At 42.2% G+C, this 14,467-nt stretch overlaps 1 protein-coding gene, 1 long non-coding RNA gene and 1 pseudogene across 2 annotated transcripts; all 3 read right to left on the bottom strand.

The window, feature by feature from the left end:
* LOC112077705 (gamma-aminobutyric acid type B receptor subunit 2-like) overlaps positions 1–5,696 on the bottom strand; it is a 10,260-nt pseudogene extending 4,564 nt beyond the window's left edge.
* Positions 5,697–6,126: 430 nt separating this feature from the next.
* Positions 6,127–7,139, bottom strand: rpp25l (ribonuclease P/MRP 25 subunit-like). Its single transcript, XM_024144173.2, is given in 2 exon segments — positions 6,127–7,084; positions 7,086–7,139. Coding segments are annotated over 2 exon segments (711 nt in total). The 5' UTR covers positions 7,130–7,139; the 3' UTR covers positions 6,127–6,417.
* Positions 7,140–11,837: 4,698 nt separating this feature from the next.
* Positions 11,838–14,428, bottom strand: LOC112077702 (uncharacterized). Its single transcript, XR_002895470.2, has 3 exons — positions 14,245–14,428; positions 13,980–14,148; positions 11,838–13,853 (listed from the first exon to the last, which is right to left on the bottom strand). It is a non-coding gene; the product is annotated as an uncharacterized lncRNA (long non-coding RNA).
* Positions 14,429–14,467: the final 39 nt, after the last annotated feature.

Here is a 14,467-nt window from a genome sequence, read left to right on the forward strand (position 1 = left end):
CAGTAAAACCAGATAATCTCATTACTGTAAACAAAGCCCATGATAGTGTGCATTCCAACACATAGTGTACTGCGGTTGATCTTTAGCTTCGAACAGAGGAGATTCAACTCATGGGTGGTGAGATTTGCAGTGTAGTATGATGGTGTCTCAGGTCTAAAGAGGTTGGCCAATATGGATGGATATGTTGTGGAGGTGGGCAGAATGATTGGATAACCAGTTAACTAAATGTAATGATACTTCCTAYGAGCAGCATACACATTTAGACACCTTTTAACTTAAAAGCATGTGTGCTGATGGTACTGAAGTACCACCTTGGCCAATACATGACCTGTCTGAGTGATTAACCCTCCGAGCTGAACTCTTCCACTGTTCGTCTAATAGGATCTGGATCTAACAATACATTTTATTTGCTCCTTTCAAGACTGCCAAGGACTGTTAAAGAGTAAGAAATAGAATACAATARTAAATAAACATGCCATTACTAAGAGGACATTAGAAAAAAGGAGCATGACTGGCACAACAATACCGGGGGAAATTAACAAMAAGCKAATCAAAAACGCTGTTAAAATTGAAAGGCTAACTTGAACAACGTCYGCATCCCCTACACAACAAAAKATAAGACTATAGAGCAARACCAAGGTTAAAATAAGAACATGTAATTAAAGTGTTACCTCTAGGCTGAACTCTTCCACTGTTCGYCTGAGTGGATCCACCATCTGCCAGCAGGTTAACAGACACAGATCGATTAGCAGCATTCCCCCGACAATTATCCATAGTTGGTCATCCTTATTAATCTGAAGAAAGAACAGAGGGGGAGGATGAGTATTAAATACTACACAGGAGAGATGGCRATTAAGAGGCCTGTACTTTTTTGAGTTTCTTTAACTTGATCTTTTGAACTTTGAGTTTACCTTTTCAATGATCTCCTTATTTTTGACAATTGTCCAGAGCCTCCAAGTTTGTGCAAACAATGTCCCAAAAGTTGTGGTGTATCCTACAGAAAGAGTCCATGTGCGAATCTGTGACAAGAGGAAACACATTGAAACAATGTGCATCCCTTGAAACAAGGGGTTCCCTCATCACAAAAATGTTTAGATGTTTAAGCTCATGTGTACTGACAGGGCAAAGCGTAACAAACACAAGGGATCCATCCAGCCCATAGAGGAAGACGGAGGTACAGGCCAGCACTGTACCAGGATAATGAGGTAGTTCATGGACGGACTGGACTTCTTCATGACCCTATGGGAAAAACTAAATATTGAGATCTTTTAATGGGCAGCCTTGTCTGAGAGAGCATGTGAGTAAGAAAACTGGATAACAACGAAAGAGAACAACCTTGTGTTTCGATGAAAGCTACCTCAAAAAGTATCTAGTTCAATTACAAGCCAATACACGATGCTGGAATAATGATTATACCAATGGTTGTGATGCTTGATGTGGAAGAAGAGGAAGAGAGTGCATGAGCATGGCCAGGCCAGTGGTGGATAACAAGATGATGTAGAGGGGAACACTGACATCCCAGGCTGGGACTGTGTCCGGTCTTTAGGCGGCTCCATGCCTATGAAAGGCACATTTTTTGAAAATGTCTTTTTTTATGCTTGAGGTGTCATCAACTTTCTTAATGCCTCGTCCTAATAGTGTGGCCACCTACCTTGAAACTTGATTAAGTGGTTGATGAGTTCTAATTCTTCTCGCATTATACTGGCCTATCTTAACCTCCCGGCCCTCTGTGGAAAACACAAACACAAGCTGTTGATAAATATTTCACAAAGAATGTTCTCTAAATTCATGGAAATACACATCTGTAATGTTTACCTTGAAATTGAATTAATTTAATAGTTCCCATGCGTTCACCATTTCTGAACAGAACTTGACCCTAAAAAAGAAACTCAATTTGACAACAAGATTTGTAAAGCACATCTTATCTTTAGTCTTTTGGAGCAATGATCTATCTAAAATGGAATGTTAACACAACAGTCATGCTAACTTACAGTTACACCCTCAAAGCAAATCTCCTTCATGGAATCCAGGACCATTTGTCCAATCTCCTTGTTGCTGACTGTGAAGTTCCGGTGGATGTCATATCTCTCTCTGTGTCTTACAGACTCAATGACCCTGGTCAATGCTTTCACCATCACCCAAACTCCATCATAGGCAAACCCATGGAACTTGCTGGCAACCAACCCTCTCTGCAGCAGCTCTCTGTTGTAAGTCTCGTCATACTCTTGTGGGGTCTAAACAGAAACACAAAGGTGCTRGTTTAACTTCTCTTAATGCTCTTGCATTACTTTTGCTACACTGCYAATACACCGTTTGATGTTTTCAACATTACGTCCAAATGTTTTGTTATAAACACAAGTTATCCATTGGAGAGAGCATGGTACAGTATCGACAGAATATGTTGTCCCTTGCTGAAAACCTCAGTACCTACCCTTCCTGAGATGCCTTTTATCTGTCTGTTACTGAGGTGTGTGAAGTCCACAGTGATGTAGCCTTCCATTGCGGTCAGCAGGTTGTTTGAAGCACAGTGGGAGGAGTTGGRCTCCTCCCACCAGCTCCCCTGGTAACCGCCAGGGAGGATCCACTGATACCTCCCACCAAACATGTTCAGGCTGTAAGCCTAGAAGACAAAGGTTATATGGTAATTACAAAGACAAATGGTTATCATACAGATAATTCAAAAGTAATTGTATGATGAATGCGCTGTTAAACTGCTATTAATCTTTGTCTCAAACAAGTGCTAATCATTAATGATGGCATTGTGTTGCATCGCATCAGATTTTAATGTAGGTTTTCTGGTTATGTACTCACACAGCAAAACACTTTGGAGGCTGAATTCTCGTCAAACAACCCAATAATGATCCTTACATCCATATCCTGTCGAAAGGGACATGATACAAAACAAAGAAGAGGCAGAAGCTCCAGATTGACACGTTGAGGATGCATCTGCAATTTTCTGAATGATGCAATTCAGTGCCAAATTCTAACTTTGTAAGTAAAGATGATTTGGGCATATTACTCACCTTCAATATCTTTACATTGACACATGGGTCAGTGGACAGGCTTTCAGTTACAGCAACCATAACATCAGCCTTGCTCAGTTGTTTAGCCAGATCACTCCTTATCTTTCAAGGACAGGACAATATAGACTTTAGAATTCATACATAAGACAYCATTGTTGTCAGCAGTCTTAATCGATAGGCTAATGCCTGATACCCTTGTATCCCTACTTGTAAATGGCGATAACAGCTACATTGAACACCAAACAGGCATGTGACAGAAAGCGTTACCAAGGTCAGTGGTACCTCTGAGATCCTCTGTACATCCTGGGTCAGCATCCCTACACGTCTCCACCTGTAGTTCTGTAGGATCTTCACAACAGTGACTGTGTTGTCTGAGGTGACCATTCGGAAGAAGTTGGGATATTTTTCTCATCATCTAAAACAGGTTGTTGTTGCAGCGAAAGACAGCTGGAATATTGAATGTGCAATAATGTTAGGCTTGAAGAGCACTATATCATTATTTGAAGTACCAGCAATTGTGTGATTTGCATGTATGTCACCTATTAAATAACATGCTCTATTGTGATAAACAATACAGTGTGGTGTAAAATGGTTGCTCAGTGCCTACAATACAGTGTGATGTAAAACGTTTGCTCAGTGCCTACAATACAGTGTGATGTAAAATGGTTGCTTGGTGCGATGTAAAATGGTTGCTCAGTGCCTACAATACAGTGTGATGTAAAATGGTTGCTCAGTGCCTACAATACAGTGTGATGTAAAATGGTTGCTCAGTGCCTACAATACAGTGTGATGTAAAATGGTTGCTCAGTGCCTACAATACAGTGTGATGTAAAATGGTTGCTCAGTGCCTACAATACAGTGTGATGTAAAATGGTTGCTCAGTGCCTACAATACAGTGTGATGTAAAATGGTTGCTCAGTGCCTACAATACAGTGCGATGTAAAATGGTTGCTCAGTGCCTACAATACAGTGCGATGTAAAATGGTTGCTCAGTGCCTACAATACAGTGCGATTTAAAATGGTTGCTCGGTGCCTACAATACAGTGTGATGTAAAATGGTTGCTCAGTGCATACAATACAGTGTGATGTAAAATGGTTGCTTGGTGCGATGTAAAATGGTTGCTCAGTGCCTACAATACAGTGTGATGTAAAACGGTTGCTTGGTGCCTACAATACAGTGTGATGTAAAACGGTTGCTCGGTGCCTACAATACAGTGTGATGTAAAATGGTTGCTCGGTGCCTACAATACAGGTGTGATGTAAAATGGTTGCTCAGTGCCTACAATACAGTGTGATGTAAAATGGTTGCTCGGTGCCTACAATACAATGTGATGTAAAACGGTTGCTCAGTGCCTACAATACAGTGTGATGTAAAATGGTTGCTCAGTGCCTACAATACAGTGTGATGTAAAATGGTTGCTTGGTGCGATGTAAAATGGTTGCTCAGTGCCTACAATACAGTGTGATGTAAAATGGTTGCTCAGTGCCTACAATACAGTGTGATGTAAAATGGTTGCTCAGTGCCTACAATACAGTGTGATGTAAAATGGTTGCTCAGTGCCTACAATACAGTGTGATGTAAAATGGTTGCTCAGTGCCTACAATACAGTGATGTTAAAATGGTTGCCCGTGCCTACAATACAGTGTGATGTAAAATGGTTGCTCGGTGCCTACAATACGGTTGATGTAAAATGTTGCTCGGTGCCTACAATACAGTGTGATGTAAAATGTTGCTCAGTGCCTACAATACAGTGTGATGTAAAATGGTGTCTCAGTGCCTACAATACAGTGTGATGTAAAATGGTTGCTCAGTGCCTACAATACAGTGTGATGTAAAAAAAGTACCTGTACAAGTTCCACCTCTGTAGTGATTCAGCAATGACGGATGTGACTGATGGACACACACCTCCAAAGATCATTAAGTATTTTGGCCCAAAGCATATGGCATCAAAGAAGGCTTTAAGTCCTTTGGCAATATTACACTAAAAGACAAAGAGAAAACAAAAGAGTGAACTGTCCCACTCCATTCATCATATTATGATTCCAAATGCACTGAACAGCTTACATGTGCTTTAATGCATTAAAATACACTACTTTTAACCTTGTTCTCCACATAAAAAATGTACACACCACTAACAGAGGCTTGTTGGTCCAAAAACACCAGTCCACTAAACACACAGCAAAAGTTACCTCTGAATCTATGACGTGAAAATTGATCTCATAGTTTCTTAGAGTCTGCTGCCTGCTCAGGTCGTCTAGAGCGAGCTGGACAGCCGGCAATACGGACGCCGTAAGGTTTCCCCGCCCTAGGTTGTCTGTCTGTGGCATGATCCACAAGACGGGCAGGAGTGGCGAACCTGAGACAGAGAAGGAACAACGACCAACCACGAGAGAACCAGGATCTGTCCGAGCTTGCCCGTCCACCGCCACTCATCCTTCTTTTGTCCCTGTCACTTCCCAGTCTCCACTCCACGGTGTATTTCTCTTCTGACTAGCACACCTCCTGTAATGGAGTCAGGTCCTAGTTAAGACCCTTAATCCTCTTCTGTTCCAGCCAGGCCATTCCACACACTGCTCCCTCAAGAGAATCCACTGAAGAGGATAAAGGGATAAGGTGCTGGCAGTGACTGACTAGGTTACCTACATCTGCCACTCTGATCCCACTGCACACATTCACTGATTGCTATGCTCTGGTTTTATTCTGGAAGGGAATTAAATTTTAATATAACTTTTCAATATTTTGACATTTACATGTAGGTTATTCCCCTGTGGCTTATGAAGAAATATAGCTCCACAATCAGACTTATAGGTTAAAGAAATGGTCCTGTGAGTGACAGCTGATGTTTTTACAGGGAAGGAACGCCTTCATGTTCAAGACCAACCTTCAAACTCTGGCATCATTACATCTTCACCACAAGATGGCAGTGTTGTTCAGCTTCTCAAGAGAGCTCAAGCAGAACATTCAATGAACTCCTTTCTCCAGCAATAACATTCATTAAATACATTCATTTGAAAATAATAAGTGTTATTGTTCTGCATGTAGTTGCAGAACAAGCTATAATAKATTTTCTATAAAAATCAAACATCAAAATGACCAGTGCAATCATGTACAGGCTACACTTTATTTACTTATGAGACAAAATAGTGAACTTAAATATAAGAGCACAAAAAAAAGTATCTGTCATAAAAACATTTCCACTCAAGTCAGAAAATTCTCAGGCTTGACCTATGAACTTAGGCACTCCCTCACATCCTCTCTCCCAAAAAGTGAGTCATAACACAATAACGGAAAAGTTGGAAAGGTTGATATCTTGTGCACTCATCGGCCGATGGGGGACTGTCTTGTGATGTTAACAGGTTGGTCCAAAGGCCTCTTCCACACACAGATCACATCTCATTCCTGCCCAGCCAGCGCCCCCTTACCACGACTCTGGCCTTTTCCTGGCTCTCTGGATCGACCAGTCTGTCTAACAGGGCCTCCTGGTCCCTTACCCCTGCCACCACCACCTCCCCTCTTCCTCCTGCCCCCATGCCTCTGTCCACCAGCCACCCCTGCATCCTCCTTGGCAGCCTGTGCCCACAGGGCATCAAAGTTCCCTGGAGCCTGGTATCCAGGCAGGCTGGCATCCAGGGGGTCTCTGGAGAGCAGTACCCAGATAGCGGGTATGTTCCTACTAACGTTGAGGCTGTCCAGGCCTGCCGCGGGCTCCAGGGGTTCCCACACCTCCAGGACAGTGCTGAAGAGRAGTCTGGTCTGCTGGTACAAGCCTTTCACACGGCGCTTCAGGATCTCCACACACGTGATGGCCTTGGAGACCCCCTTCCCCGTCCCAGTGAATACTATCTGCCGGRTAGGCATCTTTTCCGGTGCCTGGGAGCTTGGTGTTTCCTGGACCTCGGGGGTGCTACCCCCTTCTTCACTCTTAGGATGCCCCCCCTCGCCTTCCAGCGCCCTGGGCTTGACCTCCATGCAGCTCAGGGCGTAGCGCATGAGGTTGCGGATCTTGCTGCCATCCTTCACTCTAACCTCATTGGTGTCGCTGGAGAGGCCAGGGAATGGGCAGGGCAGGCTGTTCCACCGTCCGCGCCTTACTGTAGTTTTCCATGTCACCTGTACCTCATCTTTGTAGACAGACAGAGACACACATACAGAATATTTGATCAACACGGTATTAGAACTAGCGGTACAGTAGCCTCAGACTTTTACATAATAATCTTGCTGCCATATCCCTTAATTCTCTAGCTAAATACTCTGGCTGTAGCTGGCCAAGTACCTCCTAATAAAAACAACCACTGACTGTTTCGATGAGATTCAATTGGCACATGTGCATTCGCGCCGAGTTAATATTTTAGAGCAAAAACAATGAGGAAACAGTATGGGTTGTATTTGATTACCGTTTAATAAAAAAGGTTGGATTTCAGCAAACAAAAAGCACCCAACAACAGAGGACAAACATAGGTACACGATAAGGGTTTAATGAAGTATCGACTGCATAGCGACTCGAAGGAGACGGACTTTCATTTAAAAAACTGAGATCCGTTTAAAAAACGTCGCTCAACTCCGTAGAGTTGATGTAGCCTAACGTTACTTGGCAAACTCTGGCTGTAACTAGCTACTTTTAGGTAGGTGGTGTGTCAGCCATGAAGAGCCATATGCTATCTAATTAAGATTAACTTCGTTATTAAAACTCACGTATTTACAAAAACCCAGTCGTAAGCATCGCGTGTGTTCTTATCAGCCCGTTTAACACAGTCAAAGAAACAGTTATGTCTTACCCGAAAACATAGGACATCCGTATGTCGCAAAGTGCTCTGATCGTATGACGTTCGCCCCGTGCTGCAAAAAGCATTAAAGAGCCTGGTACATTCTGGAGTGTAGTAGTTAAATATATGCAATCGTTTACTTTTTAAAACACGACTGCCTGGAAATAACAACAGAGTTTCTAAAACCAACTAAACCACCTTTGACATAACCACATTAGTAGGGTGGAAGTGTTTGAAGTATAATAAGTTGTCTCAGAGAAAATATATGTTTTTGTGGTTTGCTAGAGCAATTTCCTCGGGTTTATCTATATTGCAGCAGGTTTCGTTAGCAAATCAAATGATAAGGACACTTGCCAAAGATGCCATAAGTGATCACGTGTGCCAGACACACCGTTTGTGTTTCTCAGCTAGAGCGTCATTAGGCTACGTCACATTGGTAGGTTTCGTTTTCGAATGTAGGTTACCAATTAGGGATTTTGTGTTGCAGATATGTGGTAGTGGAGTAGGGGCACGAGGAACACACTTAAGCTTGTGAAATCTTTTGTGATGTATTGTAATGTTTTAAAATTGTATAACCCTTAATTTTGCTGGACCCCAGGAAGACGGGGCTGTAGTGGAGCAGGTTGAGAACTCAAGTTCCTTGGTGTCCACATCCCCAACAAACTAACATGGTCCAAGCACACTAAGACAGTCGTGAAGAGGGCACGACAAAACCTACATTTACATTTAAGTCATTTAGCAGACGCTCTTATCCAGAGCGACTTACAATTGGTGCATTCACCTTATGATATCCAGTGGAACAAACACTTTACAATAGTGCATCTAACTCTTTTAAGGGGGGGGTTAGAAGGATTACTTTATCCTATCCAGGTATTCCTTAAAGAGGTGGGGTTTCAGGTGTCTCCGGAAGGTGGTGATTGACTCCGCTGACCTGGCGTCGTGAGGGTTTGTTCACCATTGGGGTGCAGAGCAGCGAACAGTTTTGACTTGGCTGAGCGGGAACTGTACTTCCTTAGAGTAGGGAGGCGAGCAGGCCAGAGGTGGATGAACGCAGTGCCCTTGTTTGGGTGTAGGGCCTGATCAGAGCCTGAAGTACGGAGGTGCCGTTCCCTCACAGCTCCGTAGCAAGCACCATGGTCTTGTAGCGGATGCGAGCTTCAACTGGAAGCCAGTGGAGAGAGCGGAGGAGCGGGTGACGTGAGAGAACTTGGGAAGGTTGAACACCAGACGGGCTGCGGCGTTCTGGATGAGTTGTAGTAATCCAGACGGGAGATGACAAGTGCCTGGATTAGGACCTGCGCCGCTTCCTGTGTGAGGCAGGGTCGTACTCTGCGTACTCTATTCCCCCTCAGGAGACTGAAAAGATTTGGCATGGGTCCTCAGATCCTAAAAGGTACAGCTGCACCATCGAGAGCATCCTGACGGTTGCATCACTGCCTGGTATGGCAACTGTCGGTCTCCGACCGCAAGGCACTACAGAGGGTTAGGCGTACAGCCCAGTACATCACCGGGGCCAAGCTTCCTGCCATCCAGGACCCTATACCAGGCGGTGTCAGAGGAAGGCCCTAAAAATTGTCAAAGACTCCAGCCACCCCTAGTCATAGACTGTTCTCTCTGCTATCGTACGGCAAGTGGTACTGGAGCGCCAAGTCTAGGTCTAAGAGGCTTCTAAACAGCTTCTTCCCCCAAGCCATAGACTCCTGAACATCTAATCAAATGGCTACCCTAGTCTATTTGCATTGCCCCCCGTCTTTTACGCTGCTGCTGTAACAGTATAGCTTTCCGTACCTCGCCTCGAACCAGGGACCCTCTGCACACATCGACAACTGACACCCACTAAGCATCGTTACCCATCGCCCACAAAAAGCCCGGGCCTTGCAGAGCAAGGGGAACAACTACTTCAAGGTCTCAGAGCGAGTGACGTCACCAATTGAAACGCTATTAGCGCGCACCCGCTAACTAGCTAACCATTTCACACCGGTTACACTGCTACTCTGTGATTATCTATGCATAGTCACTCAATAACTCACTACATGTAATATACCTAATTACCTTGCTAACCGGTGCCCGCACATTGACTCTGTACTGTACACATTGACTCGCTATTGTTATTTTACTGCTGCTCTTTAATTATTTGTAACTTTTATTTCTTACTTTTTAGGTATTTTTCTTAACTGCATTGTTGGTAAGGACTTGTAAGTAAACATTTCACTGTACACCTGTTGTATTTGGTACATGTGACAAATACAATTTGATTTGATTTGAAGAGTAGCTCTGCCAAATTAGGGGTCTTTTACCAAATAGGGCTATCTTCTGTATATCACCCTACCTTGTCACAACACAACTGATTGGCTCAAACACATTAAGAAGGAAAGAAATTCAACAAATTAACTTTTAAGAAGGCACACCTGTTAATTGAAATGCAGTCCAGGTGACTACCTCATGAAGCTGGTTGAGAGAATGCCAAGAGTGTGCAAAGCTGTCTTCAAGGCAAAGGGTGGCTACTTTGAAGAATCAAATAAATATTTTGATATGTGTAACACTTTTTGGTTAATACATGATTCCATATGTGTTAGTTCATAGTTTTGATGTCTTCACTTCAATTATACAATGTAGAAAATAGTAAAAATAAAGAAAAACCCTTGAATGAGTAGGTGTTCTTAAACTTTTGACTAGTAGTGTTCTCACATTTATATTCTATAGAAATCCTGTATGAATGTTAATACAAAAAATGGGTAATCTGAGCCTGTGTAGGGACCTGATTAGAATTTGTTTGTGCAGTATTTTTGTTGTTTGATAGTTTTGTATGATATTTATTTATTTTTATATTTTTTTTCCTTATTATCCTCTCCGCACAGTAGATGGCAGAATGCACATCCGATTGTTGCGAACGCCATTATACCATAGATTAAAAAGAAGCTCGTCTGGCGCCGAACTGCGCATATGCAGGCACTCCTTCGATATATATTAACAACAACTCAATACAAAAAGTCGATGGGGAAGACAAGTACATATAAAGAATATACAAAGGACATTTGGGTAGGGGCGGGGCTAGGGGCGGGCGGGGCTAGGGGTACAATATCACATTACACAAGGACATCACACATTTATATTTTTAAAAGCTTTTTTGTTGGCAGAGTATTTCATTGTCTTAAATATTAGTTCAATTTCTTTTTGCAAGTAATAAAATGTGGTGTTTTGTTTGTAAATTTACATTTCTGAATAGGAAATTTGGCCAAAAGAAAAATGAAATTAATTACATAAAATTATTTCAACTTATTGTATCATAAGTAAATAATCCAAGCAGCACATCTCTCAATAATAGTGTAAAATCTTCATAAATGTGTTAAATGATTAATCTACTGATGTCTGCCACAGATTCCTTACATGAATATAATGTAAAAAAAGATGCAACACTGTTTGTGGGTGGTCATTACAAAAGGTACAATTTTAATTTATGTTCTTTTTTAACTTCTCATATAGTGGTTGGCAGGATAATACTTATGAATAATTTTAAATTAAACTTCCACAATTTTGTTAATAAGTAGGTACGTGTGTGGTAACGTCCAAACTTTTTTCCAACAGACATTATCAATAAAACCATTCCAATAAGGCATGAGGTAAAAGGTATAGATACAACATCCTGTTGAAACAAGGCTCTATAGCTCTATTGTTGTTGAATGGACTAAAATAAAACTATTCCTACTGATGAGTCAACAGGGTCAACGGGTGGTAGGTTCTGAAGGTCAGGTCTTGACACTTTCCTGAATAATAAAGCAACACCTGAGGGAATGGCATCTAAAACAATTCAAAACTTTAGGTGTTACAGGGATCTTGTAAAGTGATAAGAATTCCTTATAATTAAGTTTTAAAAAACTCTGCATTTACAAGTTGGCTCACAAATAGGATATTTATTCGGAACCAATATTCTGAAAACAAAGAAGTATTTTTATACAATATGTCCAATATAATATATGTGTGGAAAAAATATTGCTTATAAATTAAGGACGTCGACAAGAAAACATGCCGATGAAAAGCAGAGAATTCACTGGAACTTTGTCAATTTTATAATTGCAAACCAACATGAAGTTAAGGCCACCACAAGTACAAAAACATTTTTTGTATTTAAAAAAAAAGTAACCTTTATTTAACTAGGCAAGTCAGTTGAGAACAAATTCTTATTTACAATGACACCCTACCATTAAACAGTGGGTTAACTGCTTCGTTCAGGGGCAGAACGACACGTTTTTACCTTTTGTCAGCTCAGGGATTCAATCCAGCAATCTTTCGGTAACTGCCCACACTCTAACCACTAGGCTACCTGCTGCCCGTCAATGTCGACAGCTAATCTTACAGGGTCTGACACATAACGAAAAATACATTACAGACAAAATACTTTAACAGTTTACAAACATTTAAAACATTAACAGTGTGTGTGTGCGCATTACACATGTCAGTACATACACACAACAAGTAGGTCACATGGGGGAGAGGCGTTGTGCCATTAAGTGTTGCTGGTGGCATGTCTGGTGGGGTAGTGTGTGTGTGTCAGTGCTGTGTGTAGTTGACTATGCAAACAATTTGAATTACCAAACATTAATGTTTCTTATAAAAAACAAGAAGTGATGCAGTCAGTCTTTTCTCCAGTGTGCAACTGTTTCAAGGCAAAGGGTGGCTACTTTGAAGAATCTAAAATATAAATTATATTTTGATTTGTTTAAAACTTTTTTGGGTTACTATATGATTCCATATGTGTTATTTATAGTTTTGATGTCTTCACTATTCTACAATGTAGAAAATTTAAAAAACAAAAAAAATAAACATTGCATGAGTGTCCAAACTTTTAAATGGTACTGTACATGTTATAATTATTTTAGGTGTCATACGTTTTCAGCGTCAATGAAGTAACGCATTTTTGCTCAGAGATGTAAAAATTACTATCTAAGATTTGTTCAGTTTAAGAATTTCATATAAAAATATACTGCCAAAGCAGATAGACTTTAGTGTGTATACCCAATCTGTCACGCCCTGACCTTAGAGATCCTTATTATTCTCTATGTTTGGTTAGGTCAGGGTGTGACTCGGGTGGGAAAGTCTATGTTTCTATATCTTTGTTTTTGGCCGAGTGTGGATCCCAATCAGAGGCGCTGTCTATCGTTGTCTCTGATTGGGGATCATATATAATTTGTCATTTTCCTTTTGGGTTTTGTGGGATCTTTTCTGTTTTCTGTTTAGTGTCTGTGCCTGACAGAACTGTTCGTGTTGTTTTGGTGTCATCAATAAAAATACGATGTACGCCTACAACGCTGCGCCTTAGTCCACTCTTCTTCTACAAACGAGAGCCGTTATACAATCATTCTCAAGAACAGCTGGTTTAAATGTATTTTTCATTTTTGATGATCAAAATATTTCCAGAGCAGCAGTAATGTAACAGTAACAATACATGGGATTTATAGAGCTATTTCAAAGACCAAATACTCTTTACAGCAGACAGCAAAGAAAGAAAACACAAATAAAACTAAGTCAAACTTATCATAACTTCTATTGTAGTTCATGCTAAAAACAATGTCAATTAAGTCATAATAGATACACATAAGAACAATAGAAAGATTAAGAGTTGAGCAGAAAGTCTCTATAACTAAACAGTTATATAATGGTCCTCTCTATTCCCAGCCGATCCGCCCCTGCTTCCGAGAAAATTCTGGATTCCTAGCTCGGTTGAATCTGTCCTTGCTCTTGTGCCGGTCCGCACTGAGACTAAAGTCCAACCCAGATCGTCTTCTGGCTTGGCCTTGTCCCACCTCCACACCATCATCATCATCATCTTCTTCCAGAGCCAGAATGTGTAGATGGGCCGTAGTCGTCCAGTGGCTGTGTCAAGGATGGAGGTGGGCCCTCTGCTGCCCAGACACCACGGGGATGACAGCAGCATCGTGGGAGTGAGTATGGCTCCCAGCATGCCCTATACAGCTGCCCAGAGCAAGGGCCTCCCATCAGGAGAGAATCCGGGGTTAACCCCCTCTCAGTTTGGTCACAAGCTGGTGCACCAGAGTGCCCTTGTACAGCCTAGACACCACCCGGGAAACAAAAGATGGTTGAATAGCTCTGTTTCTGCTGGCTACAATACAATGTGAATAAATAACACTGGTCTAGAGTTTAGGGCAAGGGTTGATTTAGGAAGGGACACCTTACCAGGCACACTGGGGCTCGGCTAGAGGGAGCACAGCAGTTGGTTGAGGTGAAGGCTTTCTTCAGGCAGCACTGCCACTGGCTGTAGGCGTGGGCCACACCCAGGTCTAGGCTCCTTCTACCTCTCTGAATCAGCCCTCTCACCTCTCCACCACTGGCCCCTCCATAAACCCTGTTACACAAAAAAGGAGGGTCAGTGGCTGCACTTCACACAGTCAATATTATCAGTTCTAAATGGTGTGTTTTCTCGTTCATGCTCTGGGCATACCTCTTTGGCTCTTCTCTGTCTGCAGAGCTCTCCTACACCAATCCTAGTAGCAGGGCCTGCAGGACAGGCAGGTCTGGGGGTGGATGGGCGTGCCTCAGCCAGTAGCAGGTGACAGCCACAGGAAGACGCAGATGAGGCGGGACACCGCTCAAAGTGGACTGGACACACACAAGGGTCTCCAAAAACACCTAAGCTGCACTGACTTGGAGCCTAAGGAACACAG

The sequence above is a fragment of the Salvelinus sp. IW2-2015 genome, unplaced genomic scaffold, assembly GCF_002910315.2.
Source record: "Salvelinus sp. IW2-2015 unplaced genomic scaffold, ASM291031v2 Un_scaffold4837, whole genome shotgun sequence".
In the NCBI taxonomy this organism is placed as follows: domain Eukaryota; kingdom Metazoa; phylum Chordata; class Actinopteri; order Salmoniformes; family Salmonidae; genus Salvelinus; species Salvelinus sp. IW2-2015.